Source organism: Ictalurus furcatus, chromosome 20 (assembly GCF_023375685.1).
Source record: "Ictalurus furcatus strain D&B chromosome 20, Billie_1.0, whole genome shotgun sequence".
Classification (NCBI taxonomy): Eukaryota; Metazoa; Chordata; class Actinopteri; order Siluriformes; family Ictaluridae; genus Ictalurus; species Ictalurus furcatus.
The window spans coordinates 7,258,914-7,276,601 of NC_071274.1; the positions used below are offsets into that span (position 1 = coordinate 7,258,914).

Here is a 17,688-nt window from a genome sequence, read left to right on the forward strand (position 1 = left end):
CACACACACACACACACACACACACACACACACACATATATATATATATATATATATATATATATATATATATATATATATATACACACACACTCAGACATTCACACTTCCTTTACACGTTGGGGCAATTTACAGCTTCCACTCCAAGTTAAAATATTTTTATAAAAAATAATTCACTAAGTAATTCACATTTCACTGAAGCCATGTCTGAAGATGACTCAAGACAGAATTTTTCAAACATGTTTTTTTTTCATTCTTTTCACATGACAGATTACAAATCACTGTTTCCCAGTCGTCAAGCCATTCTAGTTCACATTAACTGTAAATGTAAGTGTTATTCCTGATATAATTTTTTTTTTACTTGGTGTTTAAATGTGATTTAAGTTTTGGAATGGAAACTATGTAAATGCTAACAAGGCTGCAGGAGCAGAAACGGAAAACGCCCTTTTTGCTCTTTTATTTTTGTTCTTCATGTTCTTCATGCTCACGTTTCTTATTGTGTGGTAACCTAATCCAACTCTTAAGACCTAAGCAAAGAAATCTGGTAATAACCTTGGTATGAATTAGTGTCCCATTCCTGCACATATTAGTGTTTTGCATTTCTAACACAGCCATTTCTCTCCACCTGAAGGGCTCGATGAGGTGAGCCAGGTGTTGTGGTTGGAGCAGCGGAATTCTGAGAAGGGAAACGGAAATATCATGAGTAAAGACTTCTCCTTAAAACACCAAGTAAACCTGCATCCACTTACCAGTCCTCATTAACGCAGTTCTGCACAGTTCAGGTGCCTCTACACCGAGCCTGCTTTTTTTTTTTCTCTTCTCTTTTTTTTTTTTTTGCGCGCGCGGGAGGCGGGAACCTCGGCTCCTTTAAGGCGCTATGGGAGGGATGAGCGGGCTGTGGAGGAAGAGGAGAGAGGAAGGCGCTTTCTTACCCGTGATGCTGTGAGCCCGAGAGCGCGAGCGCAGCAGAAGCCAACGCGATTAAAGCGGCTGCGGGAGGAGATGCATGCGCGTGCGTGTAGCCTGCGGGACGGTGAGAGGCGCGTGAAGATGGTCTGAGTTCGGCATCCAGCGACCGCTCGCTCGCTCCCGCCGCTTCTGCTTTTATCCGGATTTGCTTTCTTTCCTTTTTCCCCTTTTTTACCCCCCTTGGAAAAAAAAAAAAACACACACACCCTATGATTTATTTACAACCTTCTTCCACATCCCACACATGCTTGTTTTTAGTTTTTCTTTAAATGCGTTTTCCTTTTTTTCCTTTCCGCCCCCACCCGGTTTGGTTTTTATTTCAATGACACGCAGGAGTGCGTCTTTTTGCCTCTTGGTGTTGTTTCCGAGTTTTCTTTCCCCTTCTTCGTTTTCCCGCTCGAAGCGCGTGGCGCAGAGCCGTATTTGCCCGTAAACGGCCCAGACACGGACTCAGACCCGGATTCAGACCCGGACCAGGACTCGGACTGGGACTCAGACTCCGCGTCGCAAGCCGCGCAGGACAAACCCGGGACCGGAATCGGGGAAGCGCACGACGCTCGTGCCCGGCGCGCGAGAGCGCGAAGCTTGCACACGCCGAGTCACTGACAACCGGACCGAATCTCACCTTTCCGCCGGCCTAGAGAGGTGGCAACAAACAAACAAACAAACAAACAAACAAGCAAGCAAGCAAGCAAGCAAGCAAACACAAGCAACAGTGGACAAAGTGCGCGGAGTGCGACGAGGAAGCATAGCTTGGGGATTGAACGGAGCGGGGCATGTGGATATTTGCATTTCTCTTTCTCCAGAGCATCTCAAATGGTTGGTCGCATTTATTATGTTTTTAATTCATTATATCAAATCTAATTTAAAATTGAACTCCATCTCAATTAGGGCCAATACACACAGGAAATGATCAATAACGAATAGCAGTAATTCAGCATATTTAGAGGGGATTGTTTTTCCTAATCTAAATTTCCAGCAGCTCTCTGACCACAGCCTCAACTGCAGCTCTAATCAGTGCAACCAGAGAAAAAAAAGGCCTTCACGGAATGATCTGTCCATCCGACGCAAGCACGCGCGCGCGCGCGCACACACACACACACACAGAGAGAGAGCGAGAGAGAGAGAGAGAGAGCACGCGCGCGCGTCTTCTAGGGGGGATTTAGCGCTAATTACACAGGTTGCGCGTTTCCTGCCATTCACTTTCCGCTCGATGGCGCGTTAATGGACCCGAGCTCCTGTTTAACACCTTAAGTGATTTAGATGGCATTTGATGATGCGTTGAGATTTCGGAGGCACATTCTTTCTTTTCTTCTCCCCAAAAAACACGATTTAACGGCCTGGCCGGTGCCTTCACCGTGCATGGCGTGCCTTTAGATTATGTCCTGTCCTCCCTCATCTATTCCCACTGTGATAAAGTTAATTGCATTCTTCCAAGTATTATCATTTCAAATGTATTTTGGAAGCAAAAAAACAAACAAACAAAAAAACAAAACAAAAAAAAAAACCCAATCACATATGCTAGTAACTGTTATATACCAATTATGCAGAGTCAGGTGAATAAATCTTTTTGTCTTTTTGTGAGTGTTTAGGAAATTATGATATGGATGAATAAATAAAACAATGTTGCTTTGCTATTTTTAGAAGTTGTCCATATATTACCTATATACCTGTGCTTAAAAACGCTTTATGAATAATCTAATGATTGTAGTAATATGTAATCATTAAGGGTTAAAAAAACACAAACATACATTTTGTCATTTTTAAAGTCTGGTACATCATATGATTCTTGAAGGCATTACAGGAGGTTGCAGATCAATATAATTATCACTTACATGCCATTTTATTAATCAAGTTGAAATGAGGTGAGAGACTTTAGGATAAGGATTGAAAAAAAATGGTTAAAATATGTCTCTCTGTCTGGGTGTGTGTTCGTTATATATAGGTTATATATAGTATCCCTGCATTCAGAGCCAGTTGTGTGTGTATATACATGCAGAGTTGAATTAAAAGGTCGTGTGTTATGCATTGCGTAGCTGTTCAGCAAAAACAAAAAAAATCATTCTGGTGAAGAAAAGGATTGTTTTCTTGTTTTTTTTAGCTGCTCTGCAACCGACGGTCAGTAGGTAAAAACATGGCTGGGTGTGTACGGAGACCGAAGGAGGGAGGGGGGTGGGGGGGAGCAAAATGAAGGGAAAGGCAGGGAAAGAAATCAGTCTCCTTGACAAATTACACACAAACATTGCTGAATGGAGGTTACTATGCAACATCCAGAAAAAAAAATACAATGCAGTCAAATGAAGGCAGGTTTGAAGGGATTAAAAGTGAAATCGCATTTTGGTGAAGGAGGAAAAGATGTGGCTGCGGATGTGGATGTGGAATCATGTGTGGATGTGGATGTGGACATGGCTGCTGTCTTTTGGGACAGTAGTGTCGGGTTGTATATCTGTTCGCATTGTACCGTATATTAACTGCAAAAATGTGAGGGGAAAAAAAAAACCCACAGTACCTCCCTCTTCCTCTGCCTCAGCTGCTGAATCTCATAAAAGACCAATAAGGACAGATTATTCATCATCCACCAGGTTAGACAGCAGGATAAGAGTCATGTGAGCTCTCGTCTGTTTGTACATTCTGTACATCATGGTGTGTTCCTAATTTTCCAGCTATAACCATGCAGTGTGTTACTACAATGCCTGCTAAAAAGGTTGTGTGTTTTATTTTTTAACGCATCTTCAGAACAAAGTGGTTGATGATTAGGATGATAAGTCTCATCAGCTGGAATAATTTAAGTGATGCTATTAGTTTTCTTTTAATATCCTGTAAAGCAAACCTGCTCTTGGGAAGCTGGCCTTTTTCTTCTTCTTCTTTTTTTTTTGTGTGTGGATCAAGCCTATTCTAGAAAATTCTAGATCTCTACAAGGTTGCACATGCTCCTTGGCCTGTCTCTATGGAAACCTCCATTATGAATGCCATAGCTGGGTGTTTCATCAAATAAGGCCATAGCGAGAACGATCCTAGAAGTGCAATGTACATGTAGAGCTTCTATCACTGCGCTGCCTGGTCACAGAAAAACCATAGACTGAAACTGAGTAACCATATCATTCTAGATTTACAATGCACACCATTTTATTTCATTACCAAAGACTGCTCAAATATTCAGTTTTATTTCTGCATGATGACATTAATGGTATGAAGGTATGGTGTGGAAGAGCAATATGAAACAGTTACTGTATGCTGTCAATCAGAGCTTAGCAATATGGCGAAAATATCACAATATTCAAAGATATTTTCACAATATATGAGATGCAACATGATATTTTTGTTTTTGTGAGCCAAAGCAAATCAATACATGTGAAAAAAGTTCTTAGAATTCGACATGTCTGAGAATAAACCAGTTCAGAAGGAATAGGAGAAAAAGCAAAGGAATTGGTCAAAATAAATCATTTCATCAACTGCTTGTTACTGTAGGGTATGTAAAATAAAAAAAATAAAAAAAAGGGAGCTGGTCTGTTATAACAGAAAAGGGTGTTGTGATGTAATTTTTATACCGCAATAACGGTCACATGTTGTCATATCGCCCACCCCTGCTATCAGCATTAAGATATACCATAAGAGTAGTTGAAATAGATCCTACATAATAACGTAAAAAAATGATCTGTGTTGAAATATACAGCATGCAATGCAGAAAACCAGAAAATCTAGAAGGCTAACAAGCTTTTTGAAAATAAATATTGAGTTCCTCTAACCATATCATTTCATATTTATACTGTAGCATTGCATTACTTATTATCATCCTTCTTGAAATTTTTTAATTGATAATTTAAGCAGATAGCACAATATTCACATTTTATTACAGTGTGATCCTTTTTATTTTATTATTTTTTTTACATAGTTCAAGCTCTAATTGAGATGTTTATTAAAAGCATAAATTCTTGAAACTCTTGCTGTTTAACTTCAGGGCCGATGTCCTCCACAACCGTTTTTGTATGTTGAGCTAAAATGTATTCCATGCTAATTTTGATAGACGCATTACAGGGGCTTTGGGAATTTGCTCCTGCTTTAACGCCGAGCAACCCTTCAGGCAAAGCATGTTCAAATGTGAATGTGTACAATTAAACAGCACAATCACTGTCTTGGGAGGGGAACACAGGGACAGAGATGTTACCGATTTTTGCAGCTGTAATGGTATAATTCCAAGCTGCAGAAAGAGAAGTAATGGAAGACGAGTAACGGTGGATTATAATCTTACGCCTTCAGATCCTAATCCTAATCTAAAAACATACCCTGTTCTGTTATCTGAGATTATCCTATGCAGTATGGACAGCATCTGTTTCCTGATGAGATTAGTGAAGGTTGACAGGTAGAAATAGCGCTTAATAATCTAGATTATATCGCAGGTTTTTTTTTAAAATTATTGTTTACAGTTAATATCACCGAACAATTTAAGGTGGAAAACACTAGCACTAATTTGACTCCATTTGGCCGCTTGGAAGTGTGTTTCATGGGAGTTAATCTACTGGGGGCAATTAAGCCACTGTGCTGATTAAGGGCCCATCTGTTCGAGTTTTTGCAAGGTACTCATGAAAGTCTTATGCCTTTCAATCCTCTATCTATTTAAAGATTCTCCCAAGTTAGCTGGGCCTTGTTCAGGTGCTGGATGCGAAGGCTTACACTGGATAATTGGATTAAAATCAATTATTGCAGTGTTTGCTCGACATGCTGTTTGCGTTCAACCACGTGTCATTTGTCTTCTACAGATTCCGCTGTTTGAAATCAGCCCTATGTCTTCATGAACAATTATTAGGATGTCTCAGTTATGAGTTCATACAATCAGTGAGTTGTTTGGTGTGTTATTTACATAACGTCCGCTGAGACTGACCTGTTAGACGGCTTTGCTTGATTGATGGCTGTAGTGAAAATCGCTGTTTTATTAAGGAGAGAATAAGAATAGGAAATAAGACAGAACCTCGCTGAATCCCTCCTTTATTGTCTCCAGATCTTATTGAAAACGAGGCGGCTGAGCGTTAGACTCGACCGAATATTTCTGACAAAAATTGTATGACCTGAAATTGCTGTTTGGTTGTCCGCTATTTTCTGTCTCTACTGCATATTTTTCTGGTTTCTGAGATGTTTCTTATGAGCCAAAGAAAAACAGCATCATATCATCATCCCAAAAGGAATTTCATGTCTAAATATTTTTGGGAGTGAAAAAAGAAAAATGTTATTGGCCATGTGAAATTTCAAATGTGACATTTGCTCAAATTTGCACCTTTAAGTTCATCCATTTTTGGTTATATTACCTACATGAATTATTACATAATTAATAGGATATTTGTGAGTTTTTTTTAAAAAACATCTATGAATAATAACTGAACAAGATTAAATGCAAAATTAAAAAAAAAAGAAAAAAGTGAAGCACGGTTCCATTCCAAGATTTTTGGTTATTGTATGTTTTCCTGTATGTATTCATCCATGTATTTATTCTGAATGTTATAAACAGCAGGACAATTTTCCTACACAACATGACGATAAATAAAATTCATGACATTTGGGTCAGATTACACATTTGACACTGAAAAAAGGGTGCTGTGTCAGGTTACAAACACATGTACAAAACTATATGCACCCTTCCCAAAAATGTAAAATTCTACATTTAAATGAATTATCTAAACATTTAGATTTAAAGTCTTTAAAAAAAAAAATCAAGACAAATGACAGTATGAAGCATTAACATGGAGTTAATTTTGTACTTTGCAGTACTAAAACCATAAGCTCTTCCTTATGGAATATCAATCATCTTATTACTTTGCTTATAACCTTGACAGCTCTCGTAACCAAAATTTGTACCAAAGCAGATAGTCATTTATAGACGAATGACTGTGGCTTGTATTCTTAGATTTATGATGTATATGTCAAGATTAGACAAGGAAAACCAACCTGGTGGCACCTTTTTTTAGACAAAAAAAGAAAGAGATGTTATTTCATTTACAAATGAAGAAGGATTGTGTGTGGGTTTCCGTTAGGGGTGTAAACCACGAGGCTTTCACACGATGCAGTATGATTTTGGTTCGGTTGGATATTTAATGCTTTGATACTATACGCTTCAGTTTAGTAGCCTCTGATGTGTCACGAATTATCATGATCATAGAGAAGGATTCTTTTAAAAGTATCAAAGTTACAGACACTTTGCTAGCCTATTAAATCATTTACGTGTCAGTTTATGATGTGTAATATGATTTTTTGTGTATACCCATTGTCCTTTGTAGATAATAATCAATTTTTACTCACTTGTAATCGATTTATGATTGTTGCATCAGTTTGTTTCAATCATTGCCTTTTAAATTGATGCATCAATCCAAATCACTGGATCATTACACATCTATATCAGAAATCAGAATAAAAGTTAGAATTAGTACGCCTGAACACACGAGGAATGTGACCCTCGGTTCTCATTTCCTCTCACAGCCATACACACAACACATAAATGAACAATGTGAACAGTTAACATCAAACAACAACGACGTTAAATTTGTATCAGTGAAGTAACTCTTTCTAGTACAAATGTACAGGGTTCTTTTAACATGTCCTGCACAATCTATTTATTGCACAGTAGATGAAGGAAAAGAAAAGAAGCTTCCTCAGATGCATTCTTGATGCCATACTGGAGGTGAAAAATGATCTTTAAGGCCAATGTCCATGCATGATTTTGATAGCCACGGGAAAGAAATTGTAAATGTAAATTGTAAAATCATAGTCTTTATCATGACTTTAACGACTAAGCAACTCTGCGTTTATTTGAATTCTTATGAATTTTGGTGGAGGAAGCTGTCACAGCAAATCATAATGTTAAAACAAAAAGTTAAAGTAATAACATGACTGATTTTTAAATAAAGCATTTTAGTATTAAAAAGCCATCCATGTTAACATTTCTGAACACTGTCACTTGTATGGATTTTTAAAAACCTACATGTAAAATGATTTAGATGCATACATATAGCTTTTTGAAAAAGATGCACATACTTTTGTATATTTGTTTATAACTTGCCATAGCAAGACATCAATGAAATGTTTTGGGTAATAATTTTTTACATACATCTTTTACATACTGTCTATTAGAAATTCAGATATTTTTTTTACCATCCATTTTGACAGTTTTCATCATGTTAGCGCTGCTCATATACAGATTTAAAGGACACCTGAAGTCCACTGAATTTTTATCCAACATAAAGGATGGAATATTAAAACCTACAAATATACATGCTATGCAATTGTCCCAATTGTTTCTAGGTTTATTATCATGTTAATGTCTAAATCATGTTAAGACAATTAAAAACTTAGTCAAAGCCACCAAAATCCAAATCATCCTTCACCTCCTTGGATTATATTCTACAGATATCCTTCAATAACTATTAACATCTGATGAGGACCCCAGCAAAATGTTACATTTTAACTGTGTTTTCGCAGTTAAACGTCTCATTAGAGCGCCAGTTGCCCGAGGTTTATCGTGTGTTCCTTCCTCCTCTCTATCATCCTTTCCCCAGAAGTGATTATGCTAATTGCTGTTTGATCAGATGATTAAATTATAATTCGATTAATCCGGGCTACTAAATGCTCTGAATACATTTGTGTCTCCGTGGTTGGCTGGTCCCCCTCTCGTCCAAGCTAGAATTCACAGGAGCGTTGCACTGAAGGAGAGCGAGCAGAGGAGAAGAAGAGGGGATTAGAGGACAGCTGGGTTGAGGGGAAGACCGTAAAATAAAGAGGGGCAGCCATTATGTCTCCTCTTGCCAAAGACCCTACAGCTGTGTGTGGCTCTGCAATGCTGTAAAATGGGTATGGCATACAGGAGGCACTCGAAAGCTATATATATATATATATATATATATATATATATATATATGTCAGTGAGTCTATAGCTTTCGAATGCCTTATTATATTTTATTTATTTATATTTAAATAGTGCCCTGCGATGGATTTGCACCGTGTCCAGGGTGTACCCCGCCTTGTGCCCGATGCTCCCTGGGATAGGCTCCAGGTTTCCCGTGACCCTGAAGGAAGGATAAGCAGTATAGGAGATGGATGGATGGATGGATATATTTATATATACCGTGCGCTCTCTCTCTCTCTCTCTCATATATATATATATATATATATATATATATATATATATATATATATATATATATATATATATATATATATATATATATATATAAAAAAATATATATATATATATATATATATATATATAAAGAGAGATATATATATATATCTTATATATATATATATATATATATAGAGAGAGAGAGAGAGAGAGAGAGCACGGTGGCTTAGTGGTTAGCACGTTCATTTGCCTCACATCTCCAGGGTTTGAGGTTCGATGTCAGCCACGGCCCTATGTGTGCAGGGTTTGCATGTTCTCCCCCTGCTGTGGGTGTTTCCTCTGGGTACTCCGGTTTCCTCCCTCAGTCCAAAGACATGTATGGTAGGCTGATTGGCATATTCAAAGTGTATGAATGAGTGTATGAATGTGTATGGATAGGCTCCAGGTTCCCTGCGACCCTGTAGGATAAGTGGTATAGAAAATGGATATATATATGTGTGTGTATATATAAAATATTTTAACATTCAAAGAAATGTACCACTGACATGTCAACAATGGTGTTAGAACCATAGAGCTCAATATTATAGCTGTCTATAGGTAGCTGATGATGATAATCGTTCCACACTGCTGTGAGCATGCTTGGATGCCCTACTGTTTAACTTAATTAGCCAATTAGCACACATTACATATTATATTACGTTAGCTACCACCGTCTAGCCTAGTCAGTTAGGTTTTCAGCAATCAAACATGGGACTGGGAAGGACACTTTTTACGAGCTTTTACTTGCCTGGTGGACTAACTAATGACTATCAATGTATATTCCTTGAAATGTTATGAGAGCATGTGCCCTGTATTTTGTAGCATTATTCAAATGAATAGATAATTTATCTAGCCAATGTTCTCTGTTCTATGCAAACATTGGCTAGCTATGTTAACATGCCAGAGTAGAGTAAATTTCATCTTAGGACGTTCAGTTTAACTGAAAAAATTCACTTTTGTATTTGAAGTAAAATGATCAGTGTCTAAAAAGACACTACAGGTTACGGTGTATTTTACGGTATAATGGATTTTCAGTTTTAAATGTTCAAAGAAGAGTGAATTTAAGTACAGTTTGATATCAGGTAAATTGGGACAGTTTATCTTAGCTGCATTTATTTTCTTCCCTTATGAGTGAAAGTCAAAACTTATGTTACAGAGCCCTTGCAGTGGACCTGCTTGATAAAAGTAACATGACTTAATTCATGTGACATCATATACAGGTGTATCTAAAAAAAATTGAATATTATGGAAAAGTTATTTTTTGCAAAAGGATCTGGGCTCCTTTTGCATCAATGTGGTGTGGCATGAAGGCAATCAGCCTGTGGCACTGCTGAGGTGTTATGGAAGCCCAGGTTGCTTTGATAGCGGCCTTCAGCTCGTCTGTATTGTTGGGTCTGGTGTCTCTCATAGATTCTCTATGGGGTTCAGGTTAGGTGAGTTGGTTGGCCAATCAAGCACAGTAATACCATGGTCAGAAAACCAGTTACTAGTAGTTTTGGCACTGTGGGCAGGTGCAGAGTCCTGCTGGAAAAGCTTGTCAGCAGATGGAAACATGAAGTGATCTAAAATCTCCTGGTAGACGCTGCATTGACTCTCGACTTGAGAAAACACAATGGACCAACACCAGCAGATGACATGGCACCCCAAATCATCACTGACTGTGGAAACTTCACACTGGACTTCAAGCAACTTGGATTCTGTGCCTCTCCACTCTTCCTTCAGACTCTGGGACCTTGAATTCCAAATGAAATGCAAAATTTACTTTCATCTTGAGAGATTAAAGGCTGCAGGTGTTTTTAGTTAATTGGCTGATTAGAGCTCTTCTCAGGTTCACATTTCTGTATTATAAATTTTTATTTTATTCTAATATTTTTATATACTGGATTTTTGATTTCCATGAGCTGTAAGATAATCATCAAGATTAAAACAAAAAAAAGCTTGAAATATTTCACTTTACGTCTAATGAATCTAGAATATATGAAAGTTCAATTTTTGGAATTAAATTACAGAATAAAATTTATTTTCCATGATATTAAAATTTTTTGGGATGCACCTGTAAGCAGGTGTGGTCAGTGTCAAACAGGAAGTTGACCCCAAAAAACCTGATGTAGGAAAAATGACATATGAAGTCGCTAGTTTCATTCATAAAGTTATAAAATTGTCATACATATTTATGATGTGTACATACACATAAAAGGTACTACTGTAGGGAGATAAGCATAAAGTTCAAATCATATGCATACAGAATGTTTATCATTTAATCATTTCCAAGATGTCCCAAATTTCTAAACATGATATGGTAATTTTGGACTGCATGGTCCAGGCTAATTTGTAGTAGTCTTAAAATACAGTAAATATAGAGAGGAAAAGTAAAGGCATATAATGAATGCATGACTGGATGCACAAAACACCCCACAACTATGGTTATGGATTATGTATGGATTTGATGTGCATTACATGGTGTGTTTTTTTTATTATATGTTGGGCTGCTATACTGCAAGAAATAAATTATTAAATGTTACTAACCTTAGTGGTTTGTTACTACAATTTTAACTGTTAAACTGAATTTCAGAAAAGATTAGTCATGAATTTGGAAAACATGAAGATTTCATAAGCCCCGTTATTGTTATTATTGCTGTAAGAAATGAATTATAGAGTGTTATTTATGCTTAAGTTTTAATATATACAAATAAACTGAGGATGAAACTGAAGGCTTGAATATTTCCCCTCCCAGATTTCCCCTAGGGCATCAATAAAGTAATCTGACTAGCGATCTAAACCGATATGATATGTGTCCCAAATATCAGTAAATATGGTTTTCAGTCAGTTTTGACCAAAGGGTAACACCTTGAGGATTTCTGTTGGTGAGGAAGATCTGTCCGTTTTACTAATGCCAAGAAACCTTTGACAAAGTGCAAATTCAAAAACAAATATGTCTGAATTCACCCTATTTCATTATATTAAGAAAGATCAGATGTTCTTGGAGAAGACATAAATGACCTTAGATACTATGATGTATCTTTAGATAGATAAGAGCTTCAGGAAGTCTTCTGGATATTTACAGCTGGAGCTAGGCCTACAGTACTGCATGTGAACATATTACATCTACATGTAATATCTACATCTTAAGCTCAGTGTGGCTGCAGGTTTTCATTTCAACCAAGTGGCACCAAACCATGCAGTGTGATAGCTGTTCATAACTTGACTTACGTTTCAAAACAAAATATCTAAAATACCCCTTTGGTGTTGTTTCTGTATTTCCTATGTGCATTTATATGTTTATACAGTACATTCTCTCAGGTTAGCCCTATCAAGTTAATCTACACCTCTTCTGGATGATGGTCAGCTTTAAACTGGACATTAAAAATATGATAATGGTTTCTGTGGAAGTTTATGCTGGGGTTGTCTTTTGCAGTTTTGAAGTATCAGGGTCATGATTAGGTAGTAGTTTGACACTGCTGTGACAGAAGAATCTTATTTTTGGCATGGAAAAAAGGGATATATTGCAAAAGCAAGACTTGACTGTTCACGTTATCAGAAGGCAGCATTGTGGTGTTTTTCTGTATAATAGGCCTAAATATCACATAACGACACATTTGCATAAGTAATAACTGACATCCTTCCTGGAGAATGTCATTATTTAGCTCAGTATCTCTGTATGATAAATCTTGTCCAAGATGAACATGGATATAGACATAACGGACATGCACATATATACACCCTGATCATTACAGTGTGTTAGCACATTAGCATATTTTACTTTAATGAGACATTTGTATATGATGTGAATGTTAGACTTTTAAAACACGAGAAAGGAGATTTTATGACACTATCTTATCTGAGGCTGCAGTAACAAAACAGGTGGACTGGGCACTTGCCTTAGTGAGTCAAACCAGACGGATGTGCCCAAAAGACATGGAAATCAACACCTGCACCTCAACAAAGGCAACACTGAGCGTCTAATAAGCCTTCCGTTCTCTCTTTCACTGAACCCACAGTAGTCTGGCTTGGCGGTGAGAGAAAAGCGTCCCTATCCGGAGCCGAATTGGTGCACACTAATGGCCCTTGTTGATCCATGCTGGCACCGATGAAGACCGGATATATGCTTGTGAAGATGCTCACATTAACCAAAGTGAGCCAGTTTGTCCGGACACATGGCTCATAGACTCCTCCTGTCTTCTTTGAGCGACTTGACAAAAGCCTTTTTGTGGCTTGACAGAGGTGGTTTTTGACCTCACACTGAAGGTGTTTTAGCATCCTAATCTAATTCCTATTCACCATTCACTGTTGTTTAGAGGACGCCAGGATTTGACTGTGGTTTGATTAAAACAGTCCGATAAGACTTCACATTAACCAAGCAAAGGCTAAACCCATGAGAATGGGGTTATCCGGTGCTAAAATCAGGAGCACCAACATGGTATTGAAACGATACCAATTTTGAAACTGACTGGACCAGGTTCGTATATGTATATATATATGTATGTATACATATATATATATATATATATATATATATATATATATATATATATATATGTATATATTTGAATTTTTTAAACCAGCTTTGAATATGCTATATAATATATTGCTTGCTAATTAGGAGTAAGCAACTCTCAGTCTACATCTTTGAGGTTTGTGGTGGCCTAAGTATTTGGTTATCCTCCCATTTGCGTTTGAGTTTTCAGCCGAAGTAAGATGGAAATCTCCTCACTAACAGACTCGTTTGTGCAGCTCCAGCTCCAGTAAATGCACCGCAGTTCTCCGTGCTCTTAACGAGCCGCTCACGTTCATTCGTTTAGAATGTGACAACGGGAATCAGAGCTCCTCGCATCCACACACCCCCCACCGTTAACATCAGAGCGCCGATCTGTCTACACAGATCACAGACGAACAGACGGCAGGCTCTTTTTTGTCTGTCATGTCCTGCTTAATATTCATGAAAGCAAATTGGGAAACAGTCATTTGACAAGTGCCTGTGCGAGCTCAGGCCCGTGGGGGAGCCGCACGCAGGAAGTGTGTGCTCACATTGGATGAAACGTTGTCCTGTTCGCTCCAGACCTGTTCCTTGTCTCTTGTCCCTACTTACTCCCACTAGCCCTTGCACACTCACCCTAAAGTTCCCCCAGGCTGTGTGCTGAGTATTGCCTTAATCACCCCAGGCCCAAGCTCTGCCTGTCATGGTAGACGTCTACGCCATGTTAAGGTGCTAATGCACACAGTGGCATCGCTGTTCATCAGCCCTGATATACAGTAGGCAAGCAGGAACCAGTCCAAAAAATCTTTAAAAAAACTGGAACTGTCCAGTAGCCGAGTCCCCTGTAGTTATTTGGATGGTACGAAGATGATGCCATCAGTTAAAGATATAATGCATCATTTGTGCTGATTTGTGTAACCCTGATGTCCCATTGATCCTGTGCAATTCTTTTTATTTTAAAATTGTCACACAAAATCCATTTTCATGTTTGGAAAGCCACCTGATTATTATTGTCTACCTCCAGTAAATTTTATTTTTACCTTGTCTGATGTGAACGTTATCTCTGTAATATGTATCTGATTTTCAAAATGTTTTTTCATAGTGTTGCAATCAAAAGAAAATTCTTGATTAAAGCTTATGCTGTTCTGTAAAAATATTTCCTGATTTCATTTTTTGTGTATATCTCATACTAGATAAAACATACATTGTTTCAGAAATGAAAACAAAATCTAAGATAAAATAAAGGCAACCTGAGTAAACACAAAATGCAGTTTTTAAATGATAATGTTATTTATTGAAGCAAAAATGTTATCCAATACCAACTGGGACTGTGTGAAAATGTATTTGCCCCCCTAGTTACTAATTCCCCAAATCAATGAAACTGCATTCATGATGGGGTACAGCTGGACTAGACACAACAAGGCCTGATTATTGAAAACCCTGTTCAATCAAATCAACACTTAAATAGAACTTTTTCAACAGCATGAAGTCGGTCAAAAGGTCTTACCCAGTAACACACTATGCCAAAGTTAAAAGAAATTCCAGAAACGATGAGGAAGAAGGTGATTTAAATACATCAGTCTGGGAAGGGTTACAAAGCTATTTCAAAGGCTCTGGGACTCCAAAATACCACAGCGAGAGGCATTATCTCCAAATGGAAAAACTCAGCACAGTAATGAACCTTCTCAGAAGTGGCCGACCTTCCAAAATTCCCCCAAGAGCACAGCAACTACCCATCCAGCAAGTCACAAAAGAGCCAAGGACAACATCAAAGGAACTACAGGCCTCTCTTGCATCAATAAAGGTCACTGTTCATGACTCCACTATCAGAAAGACACTGGGCAAAAATGGCATCCATGGAAGAGTGGTGAGGGGAAACCACTGCTAATCCAGAAGAACATTAAGACTTGTCTGAATTTTGCCAAAACACACCTTGATGATCCTCAAACCTTTTGGGAGAATGTTCTGTGGACTGATGAGTCGAAAGTGGAACTGTTTGGAAGACAGGTGTCCCGTTACATCTGGTGTAAACCAAACACAGAATTCCACAAAAAGAACATCATACCTATGTTCAAGCATGGTGGTGGAAGTGTGTGGGTGTGGGGATGCTCTGCTGCTTCAGGGTCTGGGCAACTTGCAGTAATTGAGGGAGACAAAAATTCTGCTCTCTACCAGAAAATCCTAAAGGGGAATGTCTGGTCTTCAGTATGTAAGTTGCAACTCAAGAGCAACTGCATAATGCAGCAAGACAATGATCCAAACCATAGAAGTAAATCCTAGTCCTAGAAGTAAGTGAAAGACTGATCTCCAGTTATTATAAGCATTTGATTGCATTTATTACTGCTAAAGGTGGCACAACCAGATTTTAAGTTTAAGGGGGCAATTAGTTTTTCACATGGAAGGCTAGGTGATAAATAACTTTTTTGCTTTCAAAAAAAACCCAAAAAAACAAAAAATTGTATTGTGTATTTACTCAGGTTGCCTTTGTTTTATGTTGTATTTCGTTTGAAGATCTAAAACTATTTTTATGAGATATACACATAAATAGAAGAAATCAGGATGGGGTCAAATACTTTATCACAGCACAGTAAATGCATGGCACTCTGGACCAAAAACCAAAACTGAAAATTATATGTTGTTGTTGTTGTTGTTCTTCTTCTTCTCTTCTAATTCTTCTTCTTCTTATTAGTAGTAGTTGTAACTGGTGGGAGGGAACACCCCACAAGGCCTGCCGTTGTGGAGACGCTCTGACGCAGTCGTCCAACCATCACAATTTGGCCCTTTTCATATTTGCTCACATCCTTACATTTGTCCATTTTTCCTGCTTCCAACACATCAACTTTGAGAACTGACTGTTCACTTGCTGCCTAATATATCCCACCCCTTGACAGGTGCCATTGTAATGAAATAATTAATGTTATTTATTTCACCATCAGTGGTTTTAATGTTATGGCTGATCAGTGTATAGAAATATGTGTTCTGCATGCATTCCATCCATCCATTTTCTATACCGCTTATCCTACACAGGGTCACAGGTAGCCTGGAGCCTATCCCAGGGGACTTGGGGCATAAGACAGGGGACACCCTGGTGCCAACCCATCAGGTTAAATTACAGACAATTTAGACATGCCAATCAGTCTACAACGCATGTATCTGAATTGGGAGAGGAAACCCCAAAGCACAGGGAGAACATGCAAACTCCACGCACACAGGGCAGAGGCAGGAATCAAACCCCCAACCCCGGAGGTGCAAGGCAGCCATGCTAACCACTAAGCCATCATGCCCCCTTTTCTGCATGCACACATACACAACAAAGCTTCTTATTAGTACAATTTTTAGCATTGTCTCTAATTTGACAAAAAAATAAATCAGAATGGGTCAGTTTAATGACACAAAATAATAATATAATCCTTAGTCATGTGTAGAACTCTGTGTCATACATGCATGAGTGCAGCTTGTTTAACTGATCCAAAATGAGACATTTTAACATTATAGTACCCTCATCCCACCAAAACAGCTTGTTTTGTGGCATGTGCATATGGTGCATACCATATGGTTAACGATGATAATGTGCAATCAAAGACCAATTAGCTTTAATGCTCAACAGCAGTGACAGGATTCGGTAATAAAAGATAAGTACTTGCTCAGCCATACACAGTGCATTTTTTAAGTTGATTTTTTTTTTTTTGCAAGCAGTCTTGTTTCATGCAAGGATGATTATAGTATAATTAAATTATGCTGTTTTTAAAAGAGTTGTTACACATTTTGATTAAGTAATAAGATTCTAGATTAAGTAAAAGCATTTTCAACATCCCTTCTGAAGCAGGCGTGCGTTGCTTTTCAAAAAATAAAAACCTTTAACTACGAAATGGTAAAACTGATCTCAGATCTCAGCAATAAAAAAAAAAGCAATGAAGGACAGGTCAATGAAACATAATATAACTCTGAGAGCAAGTTTTGGAATGGCTGTTTAATGGTTGTCTGCTTACCTTTTTGCCACAAATGACCATGAACATGCATTCTATGCTTTTCTGTGCTAATTTGTATGCTAGGTTTCTTAGGTGCACTTAGTCCAGTCTATTAGCTTACTCATATTATATTT

The 17,688-nt window shown here is 37.9% G+C and overlaps 1 protein-coding gene across 1 annotated transcript in view; it reads left to right on the forward strand.

The window, feature by feature from the left end:
- The first annotated feature begins 201 nt into the window (after positions 1-201).
- The window catches only part of dscamb (Down syndrome cell adhesion molecule b), a 161,377-nt gene continuing 143,890 nt past the window's right edge, over positions 202-17,688 (forward strand). Inside the window, exon 1 of the mRNA XM_053651059.1 lies at positions 202-1,788. Within this exon, the coding sequence (XP_053507034.1) occupies positions 1,746-1,788 (43 nt within the window). The 5' untranslated portion in view covers positions 202-1,745. The remainder of the gene's footprint in view (positions 1,789-17,688) is intronic.